Source organism: Neovison vison, chromosome 11 (genome assembly GCF_020171115.1).
Source record: "Neovison vison isolate M4711 chromosome 11, ASM_NN_V1, whole genome shotgun sequence".
NCBI lineage: Eukaryota > Metazoa > Chordata > Mammalia > Carnivora > Mustelidae > Neogale > Neogale vison.
Genome location: NC_058101.1, coordinates 149,633,649 through 149,646,168, shown reverse-complemented (window position 1 = coordinate 149,646,168; position 12,520 = coordinate 149,633,649). Strand labels below are relative to the sequence as shown.

At 47.0% G+C, this 12,520-nt stretch overlaps 1 protein-coding gene across 3 annotated transcripts in view; it reads right to left on the bottom strand.

Annotated features, from left to right (window-relative positions):
* DPYSL2 (dihydropyrimidinase like 2) overlaps positions 1-12,520 on the bottom strand; it is a 125,704-nt gene that overhangs the window by 53,419 nt on the left and 59,765 nt on the right. For 2 of the 3 annotated variants that reach the window (XM_044224968.1, XM_044224969.1), the window contains exons 2-3: positions 10,027-10,115; positions 8,174-8,358 (exon numbers count right to left, since the gene is read on the bottom strand). In XM_044224968.1, coding sequence (XP_044080903.1) covers positions 8,174-8,358; positions 10,027-10,115 — 274 coding nt within the window. Of the gene's footprint in view, positions 1-8,173; positions 8,359-10,026; positions 10,116-10,716; positions 10,809-12,520 lie in introns of those variants that run through there. The other variant, XM_044224970.1, reaches the window with a different exon arrangement.

Genomic DNA, 12,520 nt, shown 5'->3' with positions numbered 1-12,520 from the left:
CAGACAGACATGTAATAGATTAGATAGGTAGAAAGACTGATCAATCGATTCACACATGTGCCAAGTGTCACACTAATCACTTAGAAGTTGTGGTACAAACCACCTCACTGACTTTGCACATAACTCCACCAACATGTCCCCACATTACGGACGTGGGAACGGACCATCTAGAACTAAGGGATCACATGATCCCACTCATGCAGCACGTCCTAGAAAGGACTAAACGGAGGTTTTGGCCCCGTGGAGCTCTCTCGCCCCTGCCTGCTGTGTCACCCTCTGAAGCATGGTCCAGTCAATTTCACCCAGCTGGCAGAGGCAGGGACAGAAAATCTGAATGGTTGCCTTAAAAGTCTATGATTCTATGTTATTACCAGGCTCTTTTGATTTTTCCCTCAGGCTCCCCACAAGGAAGGATTCCAGTTCTGACCTATCATTAGAGGGAGATTAGGTCATAAACACCACTGATTCAACCTAAAGACAGTAGGGTTTTCTCAGGGAAACCAGCACAGCAGGTGGCCCACAGGGCTGGGGACATCAGTTCACACCACAGCTCCAGCCTGACTTCAGCACTCCCCCAGCACCCACCTCCCACCCCACTTTCTCCAAGTGCTAACCAGTGCCCTATGAGGGCGTTAGCCAAGTACACCCTCCCAGGACACCAAGGACACCAACTGAAGGAGGAGAGCCCTTTTGGTGACCTTAGCTCAGCACCATCCTATTTCTTTAAGATTTTTTTTTTTTTGGGGGGGGGGGGACAAGAGAGTAGCAGGCCCAGGGAAAAGCAGGCTCCCCACTGAGCAAGGACCCTGATAGGGGACTCGATCCCAAGACTCTGGGATCATAACCTGAGCTGAAGACAGATGCTTGGCCGGCTGAGCCACCCAGGTGTCCTTCCTGTTTGATCAGCTTCTAGAAGCCACCTGGCTATAGAATCCATACACCCCAGGCCCGTGACAGTTCAATCCTCACTCCCCTTCACAAAGAGGACAGGAGATAGCAGGGAGCAGAGGGAAGAGGGCATCTCTATGTTTCAGAAAACCTTGACAGAGGGCACCTGGGTGGCTCAGTCTGTTAAGTTTCTACCTTCAGCTCAGGTCATGATCCCAGGGTCCTGGGATCCAGTCCCACATGGGGCTCCTTGCTCGCCGGAGAGCCTGCTTTTCTTTCTGCCTCTCCCCCATACTCACACTCACTTTCTCTTACAAAAATAAATAAAATAAAATAGAAAACCTTGACAGATACTCAGTTTCAGCTGAACACCAACTGCTGGAACAAGATCCCTAGATCCATAGCTTTTAACCCTGGCCATTACCTGGAAGTTTCAAAAAAATAATGCCCAGGCCACTTAGAATAATTAAGTCAGAGGTTCTGATCTCTGAAGTTTGTGAAAACTTCCCAGGGGAGTCTAGTGTGCAGTCGAGGTTTGGAACTACTGCCCTGGCTCCCCCCAAAATTCCCTTCCCTGGAGAGGCAGCCTCAGCCAGAGCCCCAGTCCACCCCCCACACCCTCTCTATCATTAGGGGAACATTTAGTCACATTCAAAGAAAGCTGCCTCCCAAATGGGTTGACCAGAAAGAACTCTAATTTCCACTCACTGTAATTACCCTTTATCATGACCATGGCAGTTAGGACGGCCTAAAATCAAGAAATTTGGGTAAATGGCTTCACCCAACAAGAGCAGGAAGTTAGAGGCAGAGCTCTCAAACCCAAAGAAATAATCATTTTCCAAGAAAAAAAAAAAAAAAAGCGGGAGGTCTTCTCCAAGAGGACAAAGGGGCAAGCAGCCCAAATGGAGTGATCTGAGGCCAGAACTATGAATGGTAGGTAGGAAAACGCAAACACCTAGGCCAGCCACTCGAAGACAGGCATCTGTCCCTTTAAAACACTGTGTGTCATTAATTTTGCAAATGAGGACAGAGTATTTACCTATTATGGGCTTTCAGGAAAAGCCAAGCAAAGCAAAGCAGAGGAAACCTAGGCAGGGAAAAGGACATGGGTGCTCTGTCCCAGTTCCTGTCTTGAACAGAGGGAGAGAGGATACAAAAACCACCCCAAACCTCCAGTGCGGTTAGGAGTTTTCTTCAATGACTAAGTGGGTATGTCCCTACTTATTAAACATCCTCTTCCTCTACAACTCCTCTGTGCAGGGAGCAGTCACATGGCTGGGTAGGGAAGGGAAGCAATGGGGAAGGCAATATGGAATGGGGTGGTTTCCGAACTGTGCTTCCCCAAACCCTAGAATTCCCAGAGGCAGAAGGGCTGTCAAGACGGGGAGCACAGTGAGAAAGGGGTGAGGACCTGGGCTCTCCCAAAGCCCAGTGTTCCAGCCAGAGCAGCTCTGCCTTCAATAGCCTTATCTGCCAGGTGGTGGGGAGGAAGGGGAGGGCTGCCCAGGTAGGATTTTACTTGAGAAGAAGGGTCCCAGGACAACGATGTTAAGCTATGAAGGTAGAAGGAGCAATGCCGTCCAGATTCTGGTCCAGACTCACTGGGCCCTTGATCAGGCAGCAGCAGAGGCAGCATCCACACAGCCTAGGTGCCCTATATGAATGGACAGGGCACAATCCGTGCCTTCCAGAAGTCTCTGCCCGGCTTACTGAGCCAGGACCTAGAACAAGGGTGTCCTCAGACACGTATGTGTCATGCAGGCTCTAACTTAGCCACATGGAACCCTGATGCCATAGGATACTGACCACTGAGCCTATCCCTCACCATCTGGAGACTGGGAAGAACTTGCTGGAACTCAACATTTCCACTTCCCCGGCTACCACTCCTGGCTCTAGCTGTCACTGCGGGCAACAGGGTTAACAAGAAGCTCCCAAAAGTCTGAACAGCCGGCTCCATGGGAAGTCAGAGAATAGGCTCCGGGAGCATCAGAAGACTGAGAGACCCCAAACTCTCAGGATTGCTGCCACATGTCATGGCATAAGGCCTACAGTCCCAAAGAGGAATAGCCCTGCTTCTGGAGGGACCTTACCCTAAACCCCGAGGGCAATGAGGCTGGCTGATCGAGCCCAACCCAACAGCCTCCTTTATGAAAACAGCACTTAGTAAAGTGGGTTATGTGGACCTTCGGGAAGAGCTGAGTCATCTCTCAGGATGCTTCACCTTTTCCCTCCCCTCCGCCATCCTGCTCAACAGCTTAGAGTAGGTGATCAGCCCAAAACACTGCAGGGAGTAGACACATTCTTCCAACCGTGCTGTTCCTGGCTGGGATTTACATGGCGCCACCTAGGTAGGCCCAGTCCCATGGGATCTGCTCACAGAGTGAGCTCACCCACATGGGCCTGGGGAGATGTGAGCAGAAGACAGGAGAAGCCTTCACCGACAGCCCATCGGCTAACGTGGCTTTCTAATCGCCAGGCCACGGGCAGATTCTGTGGCCGTGACTTTGGTCCTGGACTTTGAAACTTTAGTCTGATGTGGTCGGCCTTTTTTGTAAACACTTTCCAATCCGAGTCAAATGAATGGTGCAAAGGGAATAATTAAAGTATCAATTACAGACAATTCATATTATAGTGCGTGTATGTTCACACATGTGTCCTCATCAGAAGCAGGGAGCAAACCCACACGCCACATGGATGAAGAAATGACAAGCAGGAAATGTACCACAGCGACACCCCAAGCCACGTCTCCTGAGGAAAGCCTGGCCAGCGGAGCCGTGGGAAGCCACCTCGCCTTTCTGTCAGGCCTCCCGCCTCCACAGCCAAGACTCTGCAGAAAGGACGGAGACGGACCTGCCCCAGGGACGTCGGGGAACGGCTGCTGACTCTCTCACAGTGGTCAGAGCTGTTCCTCAAACAGCTCAGACCCTGTGCGCCTAGAGCAAGCTCTCTCACAGGACAACCGCCTGACAGTGCAACCCCGCCTCCTCCTTCAAGAATGATCCAGACAGAGGGAGAGGAGGGAGCGGTCCCTGATCAAGACCTTAGTTAGGCCTGGAGCAACCGGGGCTCTCCCCTCCTGTCTCCCTCCCCCCAACTGCCATGCTGGCTGACAGCAGACACGGGGGTCACTGCGGGAGACAGCTGCTTTCATCGAAACAGCCACAATGAACATCAGACACGCTAACCCCACCCCAGGATTATCAGTCCTCTGGCAGTGTGCTCAGATGAAGTGTGAAACCAAGTGGCATTAGAGTCTCCATTCACTTATTCATTCATTCATTCATTCATTCATTCATTCAACAAGAAGTGTCCATGGAGCACCTGGGGGGGCAGGGACACACTGCTGAGTGCATGGGGAGGACTGAAATGAAAGGGGCAGGAGCTTTGACCAAACTATAACCCAGGATGGATGCCCTGAGGGCCATGGGATAAAAACCCAAGGTCTGCCAAGGCACAGAGAAGCCCCTGTGGATTATGGTGACGGGGGCCGAGCAGGGGCTCTGGGACAGAGTTACCACCCAGCTGGGCCTCCAGGGGTAACAAAGCTTCCTGGAGGCAAAGAAAAGAAGGTAAGGGCATCCCTGGCAGAGGTGACAATGTGAGTCCAGACCTGGGCAGCAGGACAAGTTCACATCTTGGAGGGCTCTGCTGCAAGAGCTGAGTTCCCAGGCAGAAGGGAGCCACTGAGGGCTTCACCGGAGGGAGATGGCACTTATCCCCACCGTGCCAAAGAGCCCAGCATGCAAGGACACGTGCAGGCTACAGAAACAGGATCCCAGAGGCAATGGGGTGGCCAAAGCTACAGGTGTGTTTTCCACACCCACCACCCACACCAACGCAGAGGGTAAGTGTCCACGAAGAATGCCCTTCCACCGACCGGGGGCCTCACATTTCCTGTCTATAAAATGGACGTAACCATTCCCATCTGCTTCCCGAAGATGCTGGGGTCTTCCCTCTGATGATCATAAAGCTCCCGGGGAGGCCAGCAGCACTCCCCCCACGATGCAAAGCCAACCTCCACTACCCTGCCCCTGGGCTGGAAGGGGCTCACAGGGCACGCCCACCCATCGATGGATGGAAAGGGCAAAGTTGCCGGCACCGAACGCCCCTTACAAAGATCTCCTTGTGCCATTCTCAATGGGAGGCTCTGTCTGATGGCAATAATATTATTTTCTGCTGCTGACGTGTCACCTCCATTTTTAAACTTGGACGGCTCAGCTACATTTTCCACCTTGGGCAGCGCCAATGCAGACAGACCTGAGAAGCACACGGCAATGCAGAGATGGGAGCAAGATGCGTGTGGGCTGGGGGCACCGATTTACTTCGATGGCTTATTTCTGCAAGTGTTCACTGCAATCTTTTCAAGTGCCCTGAGCACTTCCGTTTGGCCTCCAGACTCACTGAAAATCAAGCTACGATCTCATTGAAGGAGGAGGTCGAAGGTACCAAACAAAGTCACATGAAGCAGCTAGCTCTTCCTCTTGTCCAAACTCTCCGTAAAGTGTGCCTGTGCCAGGGGAATCACTGGAAGCCACTGCAAAATGTATGACCAGCAAGCAGAAAAAACCCTGACTTCCTCACCTGTATCATTCCCACTTCCTAAGTGAAGGGCAGGCCGGTGGGCATTCAATAAAGGTCAGTAACCACCTGTGCTTATTTGCAAGGTAGTTACTATTTTTGTCAGGCTATAAAAGCAGTGGAGTTTGGGGTGTGATAACTCTGACTACATCCCCACAACCACTTTCACTCTTTGGGGTTTGCTCATTAAATTCCCTTACTCTTTGCCCTGAGTTGCATGCATCATAAGCCTTACATTAAAACATGATCACAGGGGCGCCTGGGTGGCTCAGTGGGTTAAGGCCTCTGCCTTCGGCTGGGGTCATGATCCCAGGGTTCTGGGATCAAGCCCCGAGTCAGGCTCTCTGCTCAGGGGGAGCCTGCTTCCTCTTCTCTCTCTCTGCCTGCCTCTCTGCCTACTTGTGATCTCTGTCTGTCAAATAAATAAATAAAATCTTTAAAAAAAACAAAAACAAAAACATGACCACATTCTGCCCAACTGAGGAGGGCAGACAGTCCCAGTCCAGCTCCTCACCTTCCCCTTCATTCTGACCTGCCATAAGGACATCTGCTGACTGTTCTTAGCCCCCATGCCAGGGGCAGGACTGGTGGAGCCGTCCCTTGTTCCTGCTCAGAAGGAGCCCACCCAGAAGGAAGGGAAAAGAACCCCAGAGGTGCTGAGGAGGAAGGTCAGAGAAAAAGTCAGGGCATTGGCAAGAAGGGATGTGCCCTGGCTCGTGGTGAAGGTGGTGGAGGATGGAAAAGCAGAGAAGAGACAAGAAGCAGAAAGAGAGACAAAAATGGGTCGAGTATAAGGAGCAAAAGGCACATTCAGGGATGCAGGAGAGGAGGAAACAGAATGATGGGGTCTTTCAAGCTGAGAGAAAACAGGGGCTTTACACATCTGCTGAGCAAAGTGTGTTTGATCAGAGGCAAACGGTCTCTGAGCTCAGCGAATCACCAAATGTGGGAGCGGAAAGAAACATCCGAGGTCCTCTGGCACAAATCCTTCATGTGCAGATGAGCAGCCCTGCCAAGGAAGGTGACTTGCCCATGGTCACACAGCAACTTAATGCTGGACGGATCCCAGAATGTCAGACTCCAGGTTGGGGGCATTTCCACCAGGAAGTGCTCCTGCCTAGCCATCCCTCCAGTGAGAGCCGTCACTGGCCACTCACTCGGGAAATATTACTTGTGGTTTCTTAACACTCTGTGACCAACGTGAGGGCCTACAGGGGCCTCAGATGACCTCCAAATGGAGGCAGATTATAACCTTGATGTGGCTCTGGAGGCTGACACCCAAGCAGTCTGTGCTTCTCAAAGTGGCTCTGCAGCCAACCCGAGGATGGGCAGCCATGCCTGCTGGCACCAGGTGAGGCCTAACAGACGCCACTGACAAAATGGCAGCCTTCGGCAGGAGATCAGGATCCTGAGGTGTGTACAGGGGATCCCCTCACCTCTTGAGAATGGCCCCCGTTAGGTTAGAAGGTGATGTGTGCAGCAAAAAAAAATAAGTAATAAGACTTAAATCTGCAGGCTCTGTCCTTAGAGAGCTGAACCAACAGAGAACGGTGCCTCATCCTTCAGGCACTCTGGAGACGGGGACGAGGACTGAGAGAAGACCCGGAATGCGCAATTTAAAATGTAGGGGAACCCAAACTACAGACGGATGGCAGGGTAACATTCACCTAAGTGGTAAGGTAGAAAAGAGGAAGTGAGAGACTAAACCATGAAGTTTAGTAAACCATGGTCGTTTCCATAAAAAGGAAACGACCATCATTCTGAAAAATAAGCAGTAAAATGGGTTTCTCTAAAGCATAAAATAGCAAAGTTCTTTCTACTTTGACCCTCTTCTGAACTAAATTATAAGTTTTGAAGATAGACTCTATATTTACTTTCACTCTCAGAGAAACTTGTTTTTTACCTATGTGTCTGAAGGGCCACTGTGTAGCTTGCCCACCTCCTCAAAAAAAAAAAGATCTGTTACAGGGACACAGGAGACACACTGGAAATTGACATGCTACAAGCAAACTCTTAACATGCGTGCTATGATTCCAGGAAACAGACTTTAGATTTAGATGAAGGAAAAGCATGAATTCTTTGGAGCAATGCATGAAGGACACCCAGCTATTGGTGCTGGTAGTTTTTATATCTAAATGACAATAATATCTGTGCGTCCCTCTCCAAGCAGGACTGTTCAATTCTTTATGTCAAAGCCAGGCCATTTCCCCCGTTTGATTTTCTCAGCAGTAGAATGAAGGCTGCTACTTCAACATTTCATGTACCCCACCCCATCTTCACTCCAGGAAGATACACCCTCAGGAACTCCTTAAAAACCAAAATCAAATACTTTGGAGCAAAAGCTCAAAACAGATAGCTTTGACAATTACTCCAAAGGCTATGTCTTTAAAATGACCACAATCAAATCATATTTTCAGGTTCAGGAAGACAAAAGTTCAAGCAGAAAAGCAAGAAGTCATTCCTTCTATCCTACCAAGATTCTCTAGAACCATAACCTCCAGTTCACCTGGACAACTCCGAGTTGGACATGAAAATGAGGACAAGGACACCAAGATAGATGGCTGGCCCCACCCCACCCCCTTCCATAGGAAATCAATCCACTGCTCAGACCAGCAAATTTCAGAAGGAAAGAACCAAACAACAAAGACTCATTTTCAAATGATAATGGCTCCCAAGCTCTAAGATTATTTTTCGTAAGCTCTCTTACTGATCATGGTGGTTCCCCCAGCCAGGGCTGCCTTGGTGCCTTGAAAGAAGTCATCCGCTGACGTCATTCCTTGGTCTGGCATCTGGAAGCGGGTATGGACATCAATTCCTCCAGGGATCACCATCCTAGAATGGGCTTCGATGGTCTTCACCCCTCCTGGCACAATCAGGTTTTCCCCTATTTGCCTAAATAAAAAGGATGGATGTTAACAGCTATAAATGAACCATCCCCAGATCAAATGGCATCTCACAGACATTTCATGAAGCCAGCAACCATCCTCCCCTAGGTTCTGTAGACTTTTTGGATTATTGTCCATTATCATAATATGTGCGCTTCCCAGTCCCAAAGTCCAACTAAGAGGCAAAGCAGAGCAGACTAGAAAACAAAATTTAAATAAATCACCAGAAGCCCTGATCAAAGAGGTTTAGTTGCCAGAAAACCCCTAAGATCAAAGGATAATAAGACCCCAAGATATCTACAGAAAAGGCCACAACACTTTCTCTGTAACAGACAGAGTTGAACTCATTATCACACACAATTCTCTCCAGGCCTGGCTGCAGGTTACAAACATTTATTTTCAACCCTGAGAAAGCAGGGGTGGAAAGGCAGTAGGAGAACAAAGCAAAAGAAAAACAAAACAAAAAAAGTGAACATGATGATTACAGCTATTTAAAAATCTGGAAGCATGCACTCACCAACCCAGATACTAAGGACAGAATAACTGATATTATGTTGGAGGACATGGATTCATTTTCAACTTTTAAAAAACATCTGGGCTACATCTTCTTACCAGGTTGGTTTGTTTGTTTGTTTGTTTTCCGCCCCCCCCCCCAAGGAAAAAGTAATCAAGGAGTCGATAAAGTTAGAAAACAAATTAGTGTTGACTAAAAATAGCACTCAGGCTTGCTCACTTCTAGGCCAGTATCATGCTGCCTTCTAATTGGGGGAAAATGGAACATGAAAGTCATGGTATTTGAGAGCCTGGAACGGAGAATGTCACAAGCAAACACACATGGAGAAAACATTAAATGAGGAAATGTTAAAACCTATTTTAGGTTCATAAATCAGGGTGTGAGTTTCCAGGCAACAGACACATCCACTCCAGTTTTCCACTCCTCTGGACTTTGCTGCTAGCACTTGATGAATGCTGCTTATTTAAAAGATGTCATTTGCTACAGTGTTTGTCTTGAAACAGATGTGCTCCTTCTCCAGGGCCCTGTGAGCTGTCCCAATCCAGAGGGCAGGATACTGGTATATATTCAGCTCACTTAACCCTCTGTTGGTTCTCTTCTGCGACAGAATACACAATAAACATAAGGGCAGTCTTACTTGTGTTTGTTGCCACTTATAGAATGAAATCTACCACGCCCTCAGGCTGAGGCAGTACTTTGTTACTTGGTGAATTGTTAATTTGGTGTCCATTGGCCATCAGCAACTTGGATTCTTAATTAAGAAAGCAGATGTGTTATCTTGGTAGAAGAGGCTGTAACACTCCATTTGTGTTTTAGATTGGGCAATCTACCAAAACAACTACAGTCTAGGAAAACTTTTAATATATTCAATAGATAATAAACCAAGCATTTGAACTTGCAACAAGATACTGTGTCACTCAGTTAAAATAGTAAATTACATAACACATAAGGAAATGGGTGTGCATTTAATTGTGGCTTTGAATTCCCTAAATGTGAATTTTCAAGTTCACTACTTACCACCAATCAAAATGAGCTTAAACAGACCCTAAGTTAGTCAGTCTCTGAAGTCTCCAAAGTTTGATCCTATGTACGTGAACTTAAGTAATGCTTAGGAATATGGGGAAGGTACACAAATTTGTCTCTATAATGAGTTCTACTTACTTGATCAACCCATCTTCCATGTATATGTCTGCATAGAATGACTGGTCATCATTAACAATTTTACCTCCTTTGATCAGAAGACGATCGCTCTGAAACAAAGAAAGTAGTAAGGTCACAATTCATACCTGACCTATAAGAAACACTGGTACTAACTAAGACAATGAGCTAAAGACACATTTTTCACTATTCAAAAGAGATGCTCAAAATGAGTCAATTTTGGAAAGGTTCAGTGACAAAGGGGAACCTGATGGACAACTTATTCATCACTTGATGAGTCAGAACCTACTGGCAAAAGCTCAAATCTTATCCTGGGTTTAAAAACAAAACAAAACAAAAACTATCCCTTTCCACTTAAAGAAAAGAGAGAAAATGAAAGAAGACACAATAATCTCCTTTAAAGAGCAATGGAAACATTTCAGATAAAGAAGACAATATTTTTTAAATGGCTTTAGGCTAAACGTCACTTAAAAAAAAAAAAAAATACACCCACATGTAGGGAAGTCAATTCTTGGCAAGGCTGGTGTCAGGGAAAAATTAACCAAGACTGTTGTCATGGGATACACTACACAAACACACTTGGTTCAACCATTGCAAAGTTTCATTTCAATACATTCTTTATATTTGCTTTTTATCTTTGAGGTAAATCATAGAGATCGTTACAGAGGGGGGGAACACCATTCAAATACACACCATTTTAACTACCAAGTTGTTAAGAAAAAGGTAGAGTTCTGTGATCACGTAGATGAAATGGCAAGTTCCAAAATCTATACCGTTGGTGCACTTGTATTTTAATTATTGAAGAATACGTATCTATGACCAGCAGCACGTGAGGGCCAGAAACGCAACAGAAATGTTACATTATGACTCATCTCTATCCCAAATGCTGTTGCTGGAGTGGGATATCATGGCGTGTGTTCAGTGGAGATGCACCTGTATTCTTCCAGACTGGGCTACAAGTTGAACCACAGATGCTCTTTTAATATACAAAACACTTTAAAGGATGGCAATCACTTGATAATGGTTAACTTAAAATTCAGTTACAAACCCAATATTCTTACTTATGTGCTTATCGCCCACCAAAACAAGAAAATTATAGCAAATCTTTAAAAAAATATGAGTGGTGGCGGAAGAAATGAATGAATAAATAATTAAGTAATAAAAATAGATATGAGCTGCCAGACACCTAGAGGGAAAAGATACTTTTACACATAAATGCACACACAGCCAGGTACAAAAAGTATTTATTTCCCTAACATAATGAAAAACAGTAAAATCATTTTAATTTTGTGCACTGTAGGGTCCTTCATCTGCTATAGACTTCGGAAACTCAAATGGGAATAAACAGTCAACAGTAATTTCTGCACTTGTGTTAGGTAAATGTAAAGACCTTTACAAACTGCTGTCATGTATCCAGTCACCAAAACCTCAAAACTCATCTGTGAGATGGGTGGGGCCAGATTCTTATTACTATTACAGGTAAACAGATGAAGGCTGACAGGTCAAGCCACTTGCTCAAGGTCACCTGCTCCAGTGGCCTTTTCTGTCTATAATGATCTTCCTTCTTTCCCCCAGTCTCCAGCTCTAACAGGATAAATCTTGCCTAGAAGGAGAAGACTTGCCCTTCACTACCAGCGCCCTTAGTCACTGCGGTACCTGTCCCAGTCATCACTGCGAATCCCTGAGCCAACATCATGCTAAGAAAAAAAAAAAAACACAGAGAGAGAGAGAGAGAGAGAAAGACATCACAGCCCGTCCACTCTAGTGCCTTCCAGAAGGCTTCTTACATAAGATGCTGGCCATGATGATGGAGGGAAGGAAACCATGCTATAGGTCCCAAGATAATGCAACCAGATTTTTAAGGGTAGAGGGGGCGCTCTTTAAAAACAAAACAAACAAACAAAAAGGTCTTGTTTGCTTCTTAAAATTTTTTTCTCCCCACACTGTCAAAATGAAATTCTTTTTCATTCACGAAGACAACAAATTTGAGGCTTGCAACAAATCTGCTCCTCACCCCCACTCCCTAGACTCCTTCCTCTGGAGCAGGGAAAACATAACGTAGGGTCAGTGCCCCTGAGCCCAGCCCTTTCGGAACTTGGGTCTTCCGCCTTCCAGAAAAAGCTAGTTACCGCCCCCCCGCCCCCCCCCCCCGCTGTAGCATAGCTTGGCTCATCCCATTAAGTCCTCCCGAACACACGCCCCCTCCCCTGTGCATTTGTTTCCACGTCTCTCTCCTGCGGATGGGTGTGCCCTTGTGCATCCAGAGGAAGCCGGGGTGTCCGTGGCTAAGGAGGAAACCAGAGCGAAAGCGCGCCCTCAAATCCAGCCCTAAACACATCTTGAGTTTACCAGGATTCTTTCGGTCTCTGCCTCAGCACTGCGTTCTACCCAGCAATCAACTGCCCATTTCCAATTGCATATCATTATATAACAATGAATTTCGCTCGCGTTCCTCCCTCCCCGGGATTTTATTCGGGTATGTAGAGAACTAGGACTG